The sequence below is a fragment of the Aspergillus nidulans genome, chromosome II (assembly GCF_000011425.1).
Source record: "Aspergillus nidulans FGSC A4 chromosome II".
NCBI lineage: Eukaryota > Fungi > Ascomycota > Eurotiomycetes > Eurotiales > Aspergillaceae > Aspergillus > Aspergillus nidulans.
In genome coordinates this window covers 3,570,739-3,589,933 of record NC_066258.1, presented here as the reverse complement: position 1 = coordinate 3,589,933, position 19,195 = coordinate 3,570,739, and the positions used below count along the sequence as shown (strand labels likewise).

At 50.6% G+C, this 19,195-nt stretch overlaps 8 protein-coding genes across 8 annotated transcripts, besides 1 other annotated feature; 4 read left to right on the top strand and 4 right to left on the bottom strand.

Annotated features, from left to right (window-relative positions):
• Positions 1–19,195: part of a sequence feature (contig 1.61 483..865047(-1)) that runs on past both edges of the window.
• ANIA_03601 (amidohydrolase family protein) lies at positions 862–2,100 on the bottom strand (the record flags this gene model as incomplete). The annotated part of the gene is made up of 2 exons (XM_656113.2): positions 862–1,826; positions 1,884–2,100. The coding sequence occupies 2 exons, from the start codon at positions 2,098–2,100 to the stop codon at positions 940–942; spliced, it is 1,104 nt and encodes a 367-aa protein (XP_661205.2). The 3' UTR covers positions 862–939.
• Positions 4,026–6,105, top strand: ANIA_03602 (CCR4-NOT core exoribonuclease subunit ccr4; the record flags this gene model as incomplete). The annotated part of the gene is made up of 2 exons (XM_656114.1): positions 4,026–4,881; positions 4,934–6,105. The coding sequence occupies 2 exons, from the start codon at positions 4,026–4,028 to the stop codon at positions 6,103–6,105; spliced, it is 2,028 nt and encodes a 675-aa protein (XP_661206.1).
• Positions 6,697–7,763, bottom strand: ANIA_03603 (tRNA (adenine-N(1)-)-methyltransferase; the record flags this gene model as incomplete). The annotated part of the gene is made up of 2 exons (XM_656115.1): positions 6,697–7,680; positions 7,740–7,763. 2 exons carry the CDS (start codon positions 7,761–7,763, stop codon positions 6,697–6,699), a joined length of 1,008 nt encoding a protein of 335 aa, XP_661207.1.
• On the top strand, positions 8,693–9,720 carry ANIA_10429 (putative Phosphoserine phosphatase; the record flags this gene model as incomplete). Its single annotated transcript, XM_050611494.1, has 5 exons — positions 8,693–8,797; positions 8,881–8,981; positions 9,038–9,340; positions 9,393–9,541; positions 9,593–9,720. The coding sequence occupies 5 exons, from the start codon at positions 8,693–8,695 to the stop codon at positions 9,718–9,720; spliced, it is 786 nt and encodes a 261-aa protein (XP_050467520.1).
• ANIA_10446 (metallophosphoesterase family protein) lies at positions 9,908–11,811 on the top strand (the record flags this gene model as incomplete). The annotated part of the gene is made up of 3 exons (XM_050611493.1): positions 9,908–10,036; positions 10,125–11,500; positions 11,556–11,811. Exons 1-3 carry the CDS (start codon positions 10,022–10,024, stop codon positions 11,809–11,811), a joined length of 1,647 nt encoding a protein of 548 aa, XP_050467519.1. The 5' UTR covers positions 9,908–10,021.
• Positions 12,790–13,951, bottom strand: ANIA_03605 (FAD-dependent oxidoreductase; the record flags this gene model as incomplete). The annotated part of the gene is made up of 3 exons (XM_656117.1): positions 12,790–13,255; positions 13,313–13,701; positions 13,757–13,951. The coding sequence occupies 3 exons, from the start codon at positions 13,949–13,951 to the stop codon at positions 12,790–12,792; spliced, it is 1,050 nt and encodes a 349-aa protein (XP_661209.1).
• On the top strand, positions 14,993–16,078 carry ANIA_03606 (uncharacterized protein; the record flags this gene model as incomplete). The annotated part of the gene is made up of 4 exons (XM_656118.1): positions 14,993–15,105; positions 15,244–15,262; positions 15,340–15,581; positions 15,637–16,078. The coding sequence occupies 4 exons, from the start codon at positions 14,993–14,995 to the stop codon at positions 16,076–16,078; spliced, it is 816 nt and encodes a 271-aa protein (XP_661210.1).
• Positions 16,736–18,100, bottom strand: lreB (the record flags this gene model as incomplete). The annotated part of the gene is made up of 2 exons (XM_656119.1): positions 16,736–16,782; positions 16,894–18,100. 2 exons carry the CDS (start codon positions 18,098–18,100, stop codon positions 16,736–16,738), a joined length of 1,254 nt encoding a protein of 417 aa, XP_661211.1.

The window sequence follows — 19,195 nt, the reverse complement described above, 5'->3', positions numbered from 1 at the left end:
CAGACTTTTGTCCTTGTGGAACTTGGCCTGAATTTTCCGCCCTCTCAGTCATCTTCCCTGCCGCGCTGTGCTAACGTAGGTACACCGAGCTAGTGGCGGATTTGCCGTCGAGCAACAGGGGGCCAGAAACGGGCGTGAGGAACGGGCGTGAGGAACGGGCAATCGCACACAGCACACAATTCTTGTGGTATGGCATTGCTGGCCTTGAAAATTGGACGGCCGCAATCCATGGTAGTTAGACCAATAGCTCAGAATGGTTGACATCACGATATGATGAGATTCTCTAGTCGATGGAACCTCAGCCGGCTGCCCCGACCCGAACCAGATTCCTGCCGCGTCTGGACCTGTGCAGTGAAATGTGCAGTGTGGTTGCAACTCGATGGAGCTATGAACCCGCCTCGGTGCAAGATTCTTCACCGTCACGCCGAGATTATAATGATCAGGCTCTAGTGGCATATGTGATACACGAAGATGTCTCAAATATCTCAATATCTCAATGTCTCAATGTCTCAATATCTCGTATTCCAAATATATCAAATATTCCAAATACCTCAAATACTCATTCAGTCAAGGGTCCTCGAGCTCAGTCTGATGAAGGATGATCATAGTGATGAAGGGTGATGATGGTGATGGTGATGATGGTGATGATGGTGATGATTACTGAATGGTTATTAAGGCCAAGCATTGACATCAGAATGCGATATCGATGAGCGTCAGAACTGGACATGACCGGTCGAGAATCGAGGCTCAATATCGCATAAGCCTTGATTCGCCTGTTCTTCTTGTCCGCTGGTAGGTTTTGCTATGGAGTTAGTTGTATTTCGACTGATTGATCTCATACTTCAATGCCGTACAAATTTCCTCTACACTCGTGGTGGCAAGTGTTAGAATGGAGAGCGTGGCTTGGCCGTCTACTCGCTCATGCCAGTCTCGGGCTCTCTACTCTGCCAAGCGCGGAAAAAGGGTCTGTGCAGCCATGCGCGTTGCAGCAATTAGCGGCTTATCACCTACGGCCATCCACTGTTGAGCGACGTCTCCATCTTTAACCGCCGGGTAGTCAGTGCCGTACAAGACATGCCCATCAGAAGCGAAATCCATCACAAGCTGAAGCGGCATCGCATGTCCGACCAGGGCCAGATCGAAATAAAACAGCCTAGCATCGGCGAGGAACTCATCGGCTGACTTTCCAGATATGTGAGTTTGGAGCCCCATATCGGCGATCCGGCCGGCGACGAAAGGCAACGTTCCCCCGCCATGGGAGAGAATAATTCGACAATTCCCCGCACAACGACGTATGGTATTTGTCAGGATCAAATGCACGGCTGTCCGCGTGGTCTCGTGTGACCAGTCCATCAGCACTCGCGGGATCGTGAACGGCTCGTCGATAGACTTTTTGATATCCTCCATTGTGGGATGCGTGAATACAACGGCCGTGCGACTATCCAGCTCTCGCCAAACCGGTTCGAAATCCGGATGGCCCAGATACTTGTCGTTATAGCTGGTGAACAGCACAACGCCGTCCGCCTTTAGCCTGTCCAGCGCATATCTGATCTCGTCGATGCACCGGGCCGTATCCTCGGCTGAAGGTAGGGAAGCAAAGAAACCAAACTGCGTGGGATGCCGGTCACGGATAGAAGCGAGATACTCATTGGCTTCTCTGGCGAGCGCTGCGGTTTCCGCGGCGTCCTGGCAAACGACCGTGAGTGGGAACGGGCAGGAAAGAATGGATGTCCCGATGTCGTTGCTGGCCATGAATTCCAGCGTCCTTTCTAGGACCCAGTCCGGAGCTTTCATGCCCTGTGCGAGGCCAGGGTTCTTCTGGATGGCTTGTTTCATACATGGTTAGCATGTCCGATCTGTCTCGCCTCGGGGTGCATACGTACCCTTCTTAACGGCCGGGGGCATGACATGTTGGTGCGTATCGATCTTCAATAATGCCATATCTCTGTTAATCAATACCCGGATTGAAGAGCTTTCGAGTTTCAGGGGCCGAATCAAAGCGTACTCTGGGTCTTCCCGGCGCCGCTGGTACAACACCCTGACCTGACCGCGGCTGAGTGGCTTTAAATGTTCGGAATGATTTGAGTAGACCGACTTCATGTCGCGCCATGGTGTTACACGGCAGCAAGCAGTTCGGAGAATTCAGCTCTCGGTCCCCGTAATCCGAGAGCTTTTCAACGCTTGTTGGACAATAACGGCCGCCAGGGTTCTGATAGGTAAGCTTCGGCGGTTAGCTATATAGTGTTCAGGACTGGCCTATAAGCGGAAAGTACCAGCTATTTAGAAATGAACTTGCTGTAAAAACAAACTCAGGATGCCTCCCACTATGAACTAATCCTTGGACGTGGTTGACTGATCCGAGGGTTGATATTAATTTTCTTCCGGTAATTATATATTGTTGATGCTAGCGAACGCTTGGAGCTTTCCCACCAATATACTGTATGATGTTGCTACACCCATGCTATATGGCTTGATCTCCATTAGGAGGGATAGAAACTATATGCACTCTTGGGTATATGCGTGCGGAGGACAGTCTCCTCGCGCATAAAATTACTTCAGCAGGTGCTGAGGGCATGCAGTTCGCTATGGCTTGGCGTCCTCTCTTCCCATCGTATAATCACGAGAGTAGCACAACAGCTTCAGTTCGGCAATTCCAGCTTAAATAAGGGCCTCTGCGCTACTATACTTGTCTTGTGGTTTAGTGGAGAAATGGTGACCCTCATCTCGAAGAATACTTGGTATATTTGTACCCTTCCCACCTAGACCACGTCCGCGGGCCATGTAGTATAGAAGATTTCTTGAACTTGAGGACTGTTGTGCTTAAGTTAACAGACTTTTAGAGATGTGATGTTAGGAAGCAGTGAAGAGTCATGTTTAATAGCAGTACTTTAGTACGTAGTTTGTTCGAAATCCTCATAGTGAATAGATAGCTGGCGGGACTGAACAACTGAAGTTCTGAATGTGTGGTTTTGAATTTGGATTTGTGTACGTGCTTGTAAACTGTATCTCTTTTCAAAGAGCAAGTTCACAGGACGAAAGAGCAATTATTCAGTGAATTCAGTCATTGGGTATGCGGTGATTGACCAAGGAGTGCTATGGATGGTTCTAGAGCATACTGCGTTTACCGGCTAGAATAGATTCTATGTAGCTGAGAAGGACACGTCGAGGGATTGAAAGAATCAAGGGAGACACTAGCAACTGATAATAGCAAAAAAAGGATCTCAAGGTAGAAATTTGGCCTTACCAAGCTTCGTGATGGTCTTCGTAAGTTCCCAAGGGTTGCTAGAGTGGCGAATCACAGCCTCCCACACCAGTCACGTGACACCTCAACAACGTCCTCCCGCCTTCGATCCCAGGCGAGCGTGAAAGAACCTCATCTCGACTGGTGTCCACTGTCATTGCTATATCATCTGACTGCGTATTGTATGCGCTCAGCCGTATCTGCTATTGGCCAATTATTTGGAGAGTCCGTCTAACGTCCGATCTCCTAGGCCTCTGTGCTCCCGCCGTTCCTCTGCCGTGACTCGTTCGCCCGACACCGCGACTCTACGCTCGATCCTTAGGCCTTTCTCCTGACCCCTTGCCAGGTGCTGAAACTAGTGCGGCGGAAGGTTGCTTGTGGGACATCGCTCTACTCGTCCCGTCTCGCAGTCGCTTTCTCTGGGGTGGTTCCATTCCAGGACCCCATGTTGAAGAGAAGGAGAGACCGTATCCGACCCCCGACTCCTCCTCACTCCCCTGCTACGGCCGTCTCCCCGCTGCTGCGAATTCGGTTCCGCTCCGAAACCTCCTTTCCCGCAAATAACACAGGGTTTCATCTGCCACGTTAAATGGCAGATGGTACCTACAGGTTCCAGCAGCCTGGGGCCGGGCAATACTTCTTTCAAACGCAACAACCTCACCAACGTCACCTTATCCGCAACGGCACAGGCTCTCCGACTCCACGTCTGAAATTCAACCACGAAGCCCCTTCGCCCTCGCGATCGCCCCCGCTCGGATCGGCAGCTGCCCTCAATCCCTTCACAATGTATAGCCAGACACACCAACAGCAGCATGTCATCATGAATGGCGGCCAGGCTCACCAGCGGTTTGGTATGCAGATGAAGTTTCAGACGCAGAACCACCACCCGCACCCCGCACAGCAACCACATCACCACGCACACCACAATCAGCCTCCCCAACACGTTGGCCACCAACACAACTTCTCCAGCGGGGCTTTGGCGTCCGCTACCCCACACTTCACCCCTAGCCACATTCAGAACGGAACACACACCAATATTGACGAAGAACTTGACGAGTCTATGAACGAACATTGGCAACAGCAGCTTCAGCTCGCTGCCGAGTCCCGACAGGCCAGCTCACCCCACTACTATGCTCGTGCCGTAGCTCAGCAGACCAAGGGCATCCAAATCGCACCCAGCCAGCCGGAGGCTCAAGAAAATGGTGTCAATCAGAAGAATGGGATCACGAAGACAAAGCCCGCCTCACGGCAGGGCTGGCATGCGCTGGATTTCGGCGGCCAAGGACTGCGGGCTCTGGCACCGTCACTGTTCAAGTACGCCTTCTTGGAGAAGCTTTATCTCAGTCACAACAAATTGAAAGTACTGCCTCCGCAGATTGGGCAACTGCGGAAGCTCACCCACTTGGATTTATCTGCCAACGATCTTACCGAGCTTCCAGAAGAAATCGGCATGCTCACTAACTTGAGGCACCTTCTTCTGTTCGATAACAATATTCGCACCCTTCCCTACGAGATGGGATATCTTTACCGACTGGAGATTCTGGGAATTGAGGGTAACCCATTGGAGGACGTTCTGAAGTCTCTGATCATGAAAGAGGGCACCAAAGCCCTGATTAGGTATCTTAAAGAAGAGATGCCAGGTCAGTATCATCACTTTGAGTCACATCAAACCACGCTAATCTGTATAAGAAGTGCATGTTCCTCCTCCCGCACGAGACTGGCTCGTTCTCGATGAGACCGCAGCTACTTCTCCAGACAAGGTTTCCGTACTCTCCTACAACACACTTTGCGATTCCTCTGCGACCCAATCACACTACGGCTATGCTCCGTCCCGCGTCCTGTCTTGGGAATTCAGACGAGAGACCATCCTTAATGAGCTCAGAGCTCATGACCCGGATATTATCTGTCTGCAGGAGATTGACCAAGGAAGCTACAATGAGTTTTTCAGGGAGCAATTGGCCTACAGTGATTATAAGGGTGTGTTTTGGCCCCGAGGAAGGGCTATGGGCATGCAGGAGGAGGACGCCAAGGGTGTTGATGGATGTGCTACCTTCTTCAAGGGAAGCAAATTCATTCTTCTAGACAAGCAGGTGATCAACTTCGGTCAGACGGCGGTACGGAGGCCGGATGCTAAAGGTCAAGACGATATCTATAATCGGCTATGGCAGAAAGACCACATCGCCGTCATCGTGTTTTTGGAGAACCGGCAAACTGGATCCCGGTTCATCATTGTCAATGCTCATCTCTATTGGGATCCTGCTTTCAAGGATGTGAAGTTGATTCAGACAGCTATCCTTATGGAGGAGATTACAAAACACTCGGAGAAGTACGCAAAGTGGCCTCCGTGCACGGACAAGGCTGCCTTCCGCTTCCGAGAAGCACAAGGCGAGCAGACGATGCCCGAGCCCGCCCCCTCCGCGGAGTACGCCAGTGGTGACCAAATTCCGCTATTCATGTGTGGAGATTTCAACTCGTCACCTGGATCCGCAGCGTACAACCTCATCGCCAACGGAGGGTTGATTGAAGAGCATCCGGACCTGGAGAAACGTATGTACGGAAATCTAAGCAAAGTTGGCATGACGCATCCCTTCAAGCTCAAGTCGGCATACGGTGCCATTGGCGAATTGAGCTTTACAAATTACACCCCCGACTTCAAGGATATACTCGACTACATCTGGTACTCATCGAATACGGTGCACGTCTCGGGATTACTAGGCGAGGTGGACAAGGACTATCTACAGAGGGTGCCTGGATTCCCCAACTATCATTTCCCAAGTGATCATATCGCATTGTTAGCGGAGTTTTCAGTTAAAGGTAAAAAGGGCAAGGTTGTGGAAGCGGATTTTGGACCGCAACGAAACTGAGCGATGGCTCAAAGTTACTTTACTCTTCAGACCATGGGAGCGGAGCATGTCATGTCGGATCTTACGAAGACTGGTGTTTGTGTAGCCCGGTTATTCCTGTTCTTGTCTTGTTATCTCGGAATTCTTTCTTCTACTTCTACGTTTCCGTACGCTTTGGGGGGCTTTTGCGTGTGTCTGCCTGGTTGTCTGCGGTGTTAACTCAGTTTATCCTGTCTGTCTCATCATCTTTCTTGTATGTGATTTATGTTTCGTTCGTGCTGTCAGAGCTGGTACTGTATCTGGCTGGAGGGGATCTTAGCCAGTTCACACCTGCGTGTTCAATCATCTTCTTGGAAAGTGAATAGTCAACGGCGTGGTGTCAGTCTATCTTTCGCTTTCTTTTTGCTCTTGGTACTCTAGGTATGTATTAGGATTTGCTTATAACTTGACGATCTTGAGACACGGTCACTACTGTGATTGCTCTGCTTTCGGTATTGTTATCCTGTAGTTTGTTGAGTACAATCAAGGTGCTCTCTGTTATACATCTGCTTCATGCATTATCTATAAGCTCGTAGTATACAAAATCTATAATACAAGGGCACAAGAAGTAGCCTAAACACCTGACGATGAGGGAATATGCAACTTCCTCCAAATCCCCACAAAACCTCCAGCCCCAATTAACTGCCCAGCCAGCGGCCGGCAAACAAGGACGGGCTCTTCCTTAGGGTTAGCAACAGGCCCAGCCTGCGCTGGTTCTCCACCATCACCACCAACTGACTCCGAGCCGCTTTCCTCAGCCATAACCTCAGATCCCGAAGGGTCATTTGCACTATCCCATCCTGGGTCTGCCTTGGATTTCTTCACCGCAAACCTTACATCCCACGTGCGTCCGCCACTAATCCCCGTCCCCAGTTCAACTACCTTATCCAGCTCGAGCGGAATCCCATGCTTGCGGATATACATCGCGCACTCCGTGATCTGTGTGACGCTGGGCATGAACACGGCAAGGATGCCGTTTGGCTTGAGGACGGATGCGACGTGCGGGATGCGCAAGTGGGCGGAGGGCATGTCGAGGATGGCGTGGGTGAGGAAAGGCTGGTAGTGTTGTGAGGAGTTCTTCTTGATTTGGTCCGAGATCCAGTTTTCGACCCGGCCGACGTAGAAGTCGATGTTGCCGGCGTAGATACCACGGCGGAAGCCGCGGACGAGTTTTTCAGCGTGACGGGAGAAGATGGGCGAGACTTCGACGGTGTGGATTATAGCTCTGCGGGTGGCGCGCCATGTGTCCCATTGTTCTTGTTCTTGTTCTTGTTGCTGTCGTTGTTCTTGGTCTTCTTGCTCTAAATCTTCCTCTGCATTCTCGTGTTCTTCGGGGAGTTGTTCGAGGTATTTCACCTGGGACGCTGTCGGCAGCGGAGGAGGGAGGGTATTAGCGGCTTGAATCGCGCGCGATAGATGTAATGTCAGGGCGCCGTGACCTGTTCCAGACTCGAGAATCTGTAGCGGCGCAGGGCCATTGGTGAGGTCGCCTTCGCCGGGTTGCGCGACGTGCAAATCGAGTAATGAGACAATCACGTTTGCGTCTTTTGCGTATATCTATAAACTACCAGTTAACGAACGGCTCGCGACAACATAAAATGTAGATATTTAAATACCGGCGTTACGTGGCGCGGGGTCATAGAGATATATTGTTCGAGGGTAGGAAGTGTGACTAGGAAGCGCGTCCCTGGGTATAGCATCAGCATCTATCCAACAGGACACGAATAAGAAAGAATCCAAGCCTCTACCTTTATGCGTAGGGATAATTTCGCGAGGTCCCCGACCAATAATCCGGTCAGGGTCCAGGATCCCTCTAGGTGTGTCGATTTTATGACCCTTACGAAGGGGAGCCGTCAACATCGGTTGTCGTTTTTTCACATTATTGATCACAACGCGATCGCCCTCTGCGAATATTCGGATATGGATACGTCAGTCTGGGCTCGTCGCGGGGCCTGGGGACATGGTAGGTACCTCGAAATACGGAAAAATCTGTATCGATTGAGCGGGTGCGAGCACTTGCAATTGATGGCGATGGGGACGGCGTCGACGGCGACGGTGTCGGTATTGACGACGAGTTCGTCCCCAGGAAATTCCGCAGGGCCTTGAGGAGACGTGCCATTTCTCCAATCCGGATTCTGGCTTGTTTAGGAGTTGTTCGCGGAGAAAACGCCGGAGGAGAAAATCACGAGATGGGATTGACGACTCCACCATAGTCCAGATCGGCTTCTGAAAGGCGCTTTTCTATGGAGAAGATCCGCAGGTACCGCATGGACCCAGAATGATCCCTGAAATGATGAAATCGGGGCTAATTGACGTCTTTCGGTGTAGTCTGCTGCGTTGCCTTGGTGCCTTTTCATATTCGTAGTTCCTGGGTGGTTTTTTCTGCATATACGTTAAACATTTTCAATTCTCTCACAACACCCCCAATACCTTCACCATTAGGTAGGTACAATCTCTACCCTTTTCTTTAGATTTTCCAACTCTTCTAGCCGTACAACCCCCAGATTTTCTGTCATTTGTGTTGACTCCTTTTTCCCCAGCGCTTAAATTACCCCGCCATTCCTCCACAATGGGCTCGACTCTCCCCTATCTGAAGACCAACCCTCAGATCATTTTCTTCTCAGATTTTGATGGCACTATTACTATCGACGACAGTAAGTCCATAGCATCTGCGGTTACCATGTCCTGAGCGCTAATCGCGACAATTGTAGGCAATGACTTTATGGTACAGCGCTTGATCTCTCCCGCAGCAGTCAGATACTGATCAAAACCCTCTGCCAGACCGACAACCTTGGCTTTGGCCAGGAGAAGCGCCGCCAGCTTAACAAGGACGTACTTGAGAATAAGGTTACTTTCCGGTAAATGGTGGCGTAACAGTACACTCGCACGAGATGCTAATAGTTTGCCTCGATAGTGATTCTTTCCGAGAAATGCTCGACAGCGTCCCCAATGCTTTCGATGACTGCCTCGAGATCCTCAAGAAGAACATGCGCCTGGACCCACATTTCAAGGAATTCTACTACTGGGCTAAGGAGAACAACGTTCCTATTGTGATTTTGTCCTCCGGAATGATTCCCGTGATCCGGACGTTATTGGAGACGCTCCTGGGCCACAACATTGATGACCATCTCACAATTGTCGCCAACGACGTTGAAAGTCGCGATGGCAGGGACATCAACACTCCGGGTGGGTGGCAAATAAAGTATCACGATGACACGTATGATTGGCGATCTTCATGCTCTCGTGCAGTATGCTAACGTTCAAGCTAGCCACTTCGGCCATGATAAATCCTTGGAGATTAAGCCGTACGCTGCGGTGCCGTTCGACGAGCGTCCGACCCTGCTTTACGCCGGCGACGGTGTGTCGGACTTGTCTGCTGCTAGCGAGACAGATTTGCTTTTCGCAAAAGCCGGCAAGGGTATGTGGCTCAAGTTTTCCTCTTCAAAGATTGCGACACTGACTTGTCCAGATTTGATCACCTACTGTGAGCGCGAAGGAATGCCATACACGGTCTTTGAGGATTGGTCATCGATTCTTGCCACAACAAAGGATATCCTGAGTGGCAGGATGAAGGTAAAGAAGGAACAGAAGGAGTAAAGCGACTGATCTAAAGATATTAGAAGGGAGTATATAGATCTAGAGATAGAACTATTGTCATATAAAAAGGCCTCGTATTCGTATTTCGGCAGAGTTGCCACGCATGTGACCGCCTTCCAGATCAACCCCTGCCGTCTTCACTTCGAGAAATGAACGGCCCCTTGAGATGGCCTCCTGCTTGGACTGACTTTGGGCGAACCCCTGAATGTGCTTTGTGTTCTCGAGACTCAACTCGCATCATGCTCCAGCGCCCGGCTGTTCTACACATGTTTAGAACTTGCCAGGGGCGCTATCGACGATCATGACACGCCGTTTTGTATGACACCGTCCGCTTAAGAGCCGCTTTCCCCAACTTGTGGAGCGGAGCTCAGTGCACACATACTGACCATTTTCTCTCTCTGCAGGTTCGCGCGGGCGTGCAGCTCGCCATTTTTGCTTCGTTTGCTCTACTTCTTATTGTCACTCTTGATAACAGATTCCGTGTTCTCCCAGCCGCAATTCACGGCCATCTTCCCTCCCATTATGCGGGCTTTGTTGTAACGGACGTGACCGTAGCGACGTGCTCGATCTTGAACCCCTTTTCGAGCTGCAAATCTTCGGCACCATGGTGGACTCAGGTGGAGAAAGACTTGTACCTGCGGACGGGTTGGACCTCCGCAGCATACATTCGATTCCAGCGGAAGAAGGAAGAGGAGCTTCTTCCTGCGGATAAGGTCGTTATCGACCTGAAGATTAGCAGACTTGCGCCAGAAGTCCAAGATGATCCGAAAGAAGATAAAGCCGATTGGGAACAGCGCCCCGGCGGCATATGGTTAAAGAGGACGGCGAAGCGACACGCGAGCGATTCTCACAGCGCCATTACATCCGTTGATGTCCTTTTCGGCGCCGATGCGGTCGATCCTCGCCCCGGTTGGGAAGTCAAGGACACACCCATATTGCTAGATAGTCGGACGGAGAGCCTGGAAGCTCGGATCACGGTTCGGAGGGGAGACCCACTGAAAATCAAGAAACCGGTACCAAGGATCAACGAGAATGGTCGATTCAAGATCATGCAGCTGGCGGACCTGCATCTCAGTACTGGTTTAGGACACTGCCGGGACCCTGTGCCCCCAGAGCTTATCCCTGGCCAGGGATGTGAGGCGGATCCTCGAACGCTAGACTTTATAGAGAGACTTCTTGATGAGGAGCAGCCAGATTTGGTCATTCTGAGCGGAGACCAAGTGAACGGTGAAACGTCCAGAGATGCACAGAGTCCTCTCTTCAAGTCCGTTAAGTTGTTAGTCGACCGCAAGATACCCTACGCCGCTATTTTCGGTAACCATGACGATGAGGGTAATCTAGATCGCCATCAATCCATGGCAATCTTGGAAGATTTGCCATACTCACTCTCGTCGGCCGGTCCAGAAGATATAGATGGCGTTGGTAATTATATCGTGGAAGTGCTCGGTCGTGGAAATACCGACCATTCCGCTCTAACGCTCTACCTCCTCGACTCACATTCATACTCACCAGATGAACGCCAGTTTCGGGGTTATGATTGGATCAAGCCCAACCAGATTCGCTGGTTTAAGACCACAGCCCAAGGTCTGAAAGCCAAACATCAACAATACGCATATATGCACATGAACATGGCATTCATCCATATTCCTCTTCCTGAGTTCGCTCAAAGAGGAAACTACTTCCGCGGAAATTGGTCCGAGCCCTCCACAGCGCCAGGGTTTAATTCCGGATTCAAGGATGCCCTCGAAGAAGAAGGGATTCTTTTCGTAGGATGCGGACAGTAAGTACTATTTACTCTTAACACAAGGAAGTATAGTCGCTAATAAATCCCGCAGTGATCACGCTAACGACTACTGCGCCCTCAGCAAAAACGAGGCCCAGAAACCGTCACTCTGGATGTGTTACGGAGGAGGAGCCGGTTTTGGGGGCTATGGCGGCTACGGTGGCTTCATCCGCCGCGTGCGGTTCTTTGACTTTGATATGAACCCTGGTCGGGTTGTTACATACAAGCGGTTGGAGTATGGTAATACGGATGCGAGAATTGATGAGATGATGATTGTCGATGGGGGTATGGTCAAGGGACCAGATTGATTGACCATGAACTTGAATTTGGTCCCACATGTATGATGAGACAGGCCTAGGTTGCATAAAAATTTCACCAGTATGCCATTTGTAAGATGTGGCGCGGTGCGCGTAATATGGTCTTGCATTTCGACCAGACAAAGGGCGTCTCTCTATGAAGGATTTGGAGTATGGAAATGGTGAACCTAAGCGAAATGCCTTGATTTCAGTTGGTTCTCAAAAACTAGACAATCTAGGTAGACGTAGGCATCGCGCAGCAATGTGTGGCAGTTAGGCTGGAATCTACACAAAGCCAGAATAGACCAGCCTATGACTACACGAAGCTTCAACATTATCCTGTCCAAAGTGATAATTATATAAAAGCTATTCAGAGGATAAGACTTACAGTCCACCTTCCCAGGTGTTCCAGTATGTTAATGTATGCAGCAAAGACAGAACACCCTGCCGTTTGCTGGATAATAGACCTACATCGAAGCCAGCAGCATCTTGCCGAAGCCCATTCATCCAGCGCAGGTACAGGTTCTCATCTAAATAGGGCCGGAGTCTTCGAGTATCCATGACCCAGGATCACTGTATTTGAGCTTTTCACCCACAAACTTGGAGCCAATAAGAAGGCGTAAAGCCAAACTATAGTCAATCACTTTTAGCTCTCAACCAAGACCGAGGTACCGTTCAACAACGGTAGCGTCCTGGTCGGAGAATGCGTTGTTGGCATCCGGACCACTATGCGCGATGTTGAGGGTTTGAGCCATTAGGACAGGGTCTAGAGCCTAGGATGTCGACCAGGCCCGCTTTAGAGGTTTGCCCATGCAGACGCATTCCTAAAGGAAGAGTTCGAACTCGGGGTTCTGCACATGTATATTTGGATTGAGGAAGGTTCACTGTTGCTGGCCGAAGAATGCGGCAAATATGAGTTGAGAGGATTTCTCAAACGATGACAAAACCTCGGAGTGGTTTTCTGGGGTATTTATGGACAGGATCCTCAGCCTACCACCATTTCTCGAAGAAGACTCGATCCTTTCGCCCGTTTAAAAGTTCAGTGACGATGCCGACAACCTCGTCCGTCATCTGAGGTGGTCCGCAGACATAGCATACTGTGTTATCAGGAGAATATTTACTGTCTGTTCCGGTGACAGTTCTGGCGAGATCATCTCGGTTGATGCGGCGAGTATGAATGGCTAGATCTTCTGGAGATTGGCGCAGGAATGGAGATGACTGGTCTTGGAGGTTACTAAGAAAAAGATCAAGGGCAATACGCAAGCGCTGGAACTGAGACTGAGAGCGGACGATCTCCCGCAGACGCCGGAGGAACAATATCTGGTCGAGGGCTGTTTCTGGTGTTGTCGATTCTGGGAGCTTGGAAGAGTAGAGAATGTGGATGTTCAGAGAGGGATGGTAGACACCAGTGCTTTCATCATTGTTGTTCAGATGAGAGAGCATGGAGATGAGAGGACTACAGGGTATTAGCAAGGATACTCGACACCTCTTTCGTATGCAGAAGTAGACTTACTTGATACCTAGCCCACCAGCAACGAAGACAACATTTTGAAGTTCTTCGAGCTTGACGCCAGCGGGCGGCCATATAAAGCTGCCGCCAACTCGGATGCTCAGCTCCTTACCCAAAATCTCTTCCTTGGGCCGCCAGAGCCATGCACTAGCGGGATTAGACGGAGCACTCTGAACGGCCAGCTCTACATATGGCTCACGGCCCCGCGGATCAATGGGAGGAGGCAGCTCTTCGTCTGCCGGGACAAGCTCAGGCGAGGGCTCAAGTGACGGGAGCACCTGGGCATCTGCAGGCGTGGACGTGATACTAAAGCCCCCGGCATTTGGGACGGAAGGTATATGAACATCGAGCCATTGCCCTGGGAAGAACGTAAATGGTTCTGGTAACGTAGCCTGCAGCATTTTTAGTATAAGCTATATAACGATCTGGAGCTGTTGAGTCCCATACATCATCAGAATTTTCGAGTTGATCTTGCGAATTCGGGTCTTGTATACTGGGAGGTAGAGCGAGCTGCAAGAGTCGGACTGTAGGATTGGCCTGTTCAATGTGCGACAGCCGGACAGGATACAATCTGTTCTGTCGAGGCTCCGCAGCTGTGCGTACAGTATGAGGCACTGAAAGCTTCCTTGATGGAGAACTCATGGTAGTCCGCGGAAGTAGAGAAGTGATGGGGAGAGTATCGAGGCGACGGGTAAGACAGACGCGGCGTTGGAAGTATGAAATCTGCATGCAGAGCAATTACCAGCTGTGAATACTTTGAAATATTATTAACCAACATTAGATGATGAGAGAAATATGGAGTTGAGGTTACTTGACTTGAACTTTGAGTGACGTTTAGTTGTTGATTACATAATGGCACATGACTTGCCGTTACTTTTCCGCATGAAGCTATTCGTACACACAACACATCCTCGAGTTCCATCTCGAATTCTATCATAGCTTCGCTTAAAATGCAATTGCTATCACATGTCGTTCAATCAATCGATTTGGCATGGACGGATGTTAGTGTGTGATATTAATCGCTATCCCTGGCAGCATGCTAAGGTAGCTGAGATTGCTTATTCTTTTGCTGTCTCCACCCAGAATGACCTGTAGTCGAGACCAGACGTGAGCATCCGAGGCCAAATGAGGCCAATAAAGTCACTGGCCGGGCTTGCCAGACGCTATCGAAGACTCCACCGGCACTGAGCCTGCAGATCGCCTTGTCCATCACACGGGCTACTTTAGTGTGTGATGGGCCAGCACTGACATTAGTCCTCTGCCGCCCCATTGGTGCTCAACCCTGAGCTTGCGTCGGCGTTGGCGCTTGCACGACAACCCGCATTGGCCAGATGTATGCTGGGAAACATTTCACCGCACGCCTGTCAGCGTTCTTGCCTGCCATTGAAGCGCCGAAGCTTCCCCTCTCCTGATGTTGGGAATCGGTGGAGGACTCGGTCTCGAGGAGTCTGACTGCATAATTATGGGCGCTTCCCCGGGATGATTTTCGACCTTTTCTCTTGGTATTTGTTTCAGCGTCTCGTGTTTCCTAAGAGTCTAAAACCGACCGATAGGCTTCCGATGCGACTGCATTGAATGTACAGCCAGCCGGTCTGGCCTCAGTCAATTTCGATTCCTTCTAGAGGCATTCATACATAGCCTAACTTCTCGGCGACCTGGCTGGAAGCCACAACCTCGAGCACCATGTATATCCCAAAGAAATACCGCAATCACAATCTGATCTACATTTTGATGGCCGTGGAGCTCGCGTTCATCATTCCCATCCTCACATTCACCGGCATCGCCGCACACGATCGGTATCGGACTAAGTTATGGCAAGACGGCTATGAGAATGGCTTCAACAGCTCTCCTGACACGGCTGTCTACGCTGCTGCTAACTATCGCCCCTACAACACTCCAAAAGTCTGGTCCTCGTTGTATGTCCTCTCCAATAGCTCATTTATTGATGGAGAAGTAAGCTGATAGGCGGCAGCACTACGAATTGGAACCTTGTAATCTCTGTCTTAAGCACCTTTATCCTAATCACCAAGGTTCCGCTCCACATTCTTGGCATCTTATACCCCATAGTCCTGGGCATTGTCCAGACCGGCCTGATCGTCGTCTATTGCGTCTCCGCCGCATGGCAAGCCGGCAGCGATACCTCGGACCCAGACCACCGCCAGTCCGGGGCCCCATGGTACATCACCAAGAACTGCAATGTCGCCCATGACTCAGGAAACGTCACATACTGCCAGCAAGCCAAGGCCCTTTTCGCATTCACCATCCTCATCATGTAAGTCCCGACCTCAAGCTCCGTTTTTCTTTGTCCGAGCTAACAGATCCAATAGTGTCTTGTACACTGTCGAACTAGGCATCGCCATCCAAAACTGCTTCATAACCGAAGAAGAACGGGCCGAGCGTGACGAAGAGCGCGAAGAAAAAGAAACAATGAAAGCATACGAGGACATGATCCTAAAATCCCCCACAATGATTCCTATGACCCCCAGTGCGATCCCAATGACACCAGGCCCTGGAGGGACAGCGACGGCGACAGCTCAATTCCCACGTTCGCCAATGCCCGTGGTGACGCCGCGCAGTCTGGCGTTTAACCGACTCGACTCGAACGACGCGTCTACGCCCACGTCTACGGACCTTCCTCTTCGAGAACATTTTACTGCGCCAACGCCCCAGGCTGTTTCTGTCAGCCAAGAAGTCGAAGCCGAGCCGACAATTCAGCAGCCCCAGCCGCAGATATATTTCCCGCCGCCCCCTAAGAAGGCAAAGAAATGAGCAGTCGCTTGCACAAGTGATCTCGTTTCTACAAAGTCTCGCATCATTATATGCTCCCGAACATCCGCAGACCGGAAATCAACCTGAGCAGCGGGGATGTCAATACTTAGGGACTAAAACTGCTAAGCATCTGTGACATCGGAAATGAGGGAGAGATTTCTTTTTAGACATATTCGTCGGATTCGCTTATGCCGTCTGCTTGCGAGTCGTCAGATACCAGGAGTTACAGTACTTTTACTATGTTTTTCATAATATCGCCGTTGCACATGATTCCATAATGATATACCAAGCAAGGCAACTGACAACCAACCAAATTATTTGTGAATAGTTCGAAAACCACCTTAATAATACAGGATAAGCCGTAACTAGTAGAGTCTTGACATCATGCGTATATAGAGCTCGAGGACTGAAATATTGCCCGGCTAACAAGTCATATCAAGATAATATAAGCACCCGAGATATGGAAGTAGACGATATTATACCGTGTCATTCCGTGTCGTCTTGTATCGTGCGCATTCGTAGTTCCTACTGAAAGATGGGTAGGCGAGGTATCGTTATAGTTTCATGATAAGAAAGGAACATATTGAACCCATAATGACCTCAGAGCCAGAAGTCGAATCCAGAAAAGAAACCCAGAGAGAGATTCGTTGGAGGGCATCATAAGCCCGAATCTTGCCGTTTCTTCCCCATTTTCGCCCAGCGTACTGTCAAATGTCAAACGCCAACGTCAGCGTGGTTCTTATAGAGGAAGAAGAAAGTAGAAAAGATATGAACACAGCCGCAGACAGCATAAAAATCAGGAGTAGACCACTTACGCCCGCAAGCATTACAAAGCGTCTTCGGTCCCTCCGGCCCCTTCCTCCACTCAGGCGAGTCTGATGTGCCACAGTCCGCGCATTTATATTCAGTCTTCAGCCTTTTCCTGGACTCATTTTCTGGGGGCACACGCTGTTCCCGTGATGGTTTGGCGTTAGTTGTCGTCGAGTAATAGAGTCGGCCGTCTCTAGTACCCGTGCTTATGCCCTGGGCTCTTTCGCCCTTGGTGAAATGCAGACCTGTAAGAAGCTCGACATCGTTAAGGTGGGATACAGATGTTTCTTCGCCGCCCTGTTTCTGTCCGCGGGCAGCCCTTGCCTGGCCCTGGCCAAACCCAACGTCCATATCATTAAAATTATCCAGCGTATCTGAGGACTCATTATCATCCGCCGCACCGCTGGATAGCAACGACGGATCCAGATTCGAAGCAAACGCCTTGTGCGTCTGCGGAATAGGCCGTTGAGCATGTGAGGACGGGACTTGCAATGACCTTGTCTGCTGCGCGGCGGTTTGAAGGTCACGCTCTTCTTCGCGTTTCAGCTGCGCAATGCGTTCTTTTAATCTGACGTTCTCAAGTTTATGTTCGAGGAACGAGTCGAGGAGGTGCCTGCTTTCGTTATGGTACGGCCGGCAGACAAGGAAGACGCCTTGACAGAGTCTCTGCTGGTGCTGTTGCTGCTGGTGCTGTTGCTGTTGTTGCTGGTGCTGCGACTGGTTGAAGTTTGCAGCGCCAGTGGCGTCATTGTTGAGCTGCTCAAAATGCGGGTGCCCATGCGCCTCTAGTAGACAGGTCGAATTATCAGCCTGGTACATCCGGAAGTGACAATGAAACGGCCTGGCCATGGCGACAGACTCGTGCAACTCGCGCGCGAAGACGGGCTTGTCCTCGTCGTGGATGAAGCGCGTGATGTAATCGTGCTCAAGGTGGGGCTTGTCGAAGCCTGTTATTGCTTTACACGAGGGAGAGACAAAATGAACTACTCCGTCTGCACTGAGAAGGAGCAACAAGTCGTGGACTTCGCTGAGAATGCGCTGGGGCCATGGTAGTTCACCCGGTGCGGATGAATTGATGGACGAGTGGGATTGGAGGAGAGAGTGCTGGGGCTGCGGCAGCCCCATTGAGATTCCGTACGAGGCGGATGTTAACTCTGGATCGAGTCCATACTGATGAGAGCGCTGAGCTAGTTGGAGGTGGGTGGGATCCATCGTGCAGGGCGGAGAGCGGAGGGCGGAGGGCACAAGCCTCAAGGTGACTTGGACTGGGAGATGGCATCATGGCAAGCCACAAGTCGCCAGCGGACTGATCTGGACCCCAGCGGAAGCTAGCCTCCTTGGGCAGGTGGGCCTAGCTTGGCGGATGATGAGCCCGGCGGGACTGGCGGAGGAACAAGTTTGTTACTTTACTGCATAGCGTAGGCTACAGATTATGACCAGTTTAACAGAAAATTTACCCAGTGGTCTCAAGACCAAAGTGAGGAAGCTTAAAAGGCGGGTGAGCGGCGGGGTAACTGTGACTCGCTTTAAGACAGCCAAATGCCTTGCCATCTAGTCAGTGACGCGTAATAAATGGATCAGATTCCCACTGTCCCTATAACTATCCGCTGAACCACAGCCAAGAGAAGAGTCTTGGCAGTATCAGCGGGGAAGGAAGACTCTATTGAGCTTGACTCTAGAGTGACATTTTCAGACGACGGTGACATCACGGTCTTTAGACTATCCAAGATAGGCAGAAGATCGATCCATCTATCCGCTACGCCGGATCGACACTAGCATCGAATTTATTGATCACGGCGGGTATAGTGTCCATCATCGACTCCACCTCCAATTATAGGATATAATAGCTTCCTACTTCTTCCTCCTCATCTTTGACTTCGTCGCAGTGAGTTCGTGCAAGAATATCCAACCTCATTGTTGAACACTCCCTCCGCGAGAGCAAAAGAAGATACCGAACACCGCAGGAGGCTTATCCAATGAGAAACCCCCAATCCCAAGCTACCTAATCCGCCGGCAATGACATACGTAGCGTGAAGATTGAATGGATGCGGATGATTGGCAGTCAGAGTTGCTGGCTCAGTAAGCGGGTGTTCTTTGGTTCCAGTAAAACGGAGGGTAAGAAATAATACTCGCCCCAATGAGGTCCAAATCACACATAATAATCACTACCTTTTCAAGACTTTGTCTTTTCGTCCATGCAACGTAAGGGTCCCTTCTCCAACCCCCAGTCCTATACAGTAAGTGCGGGCTCAAGATGCCGGATACTACTGGCTATGAGTGCCGTGACGAAGGGAAGACACCTCCGGC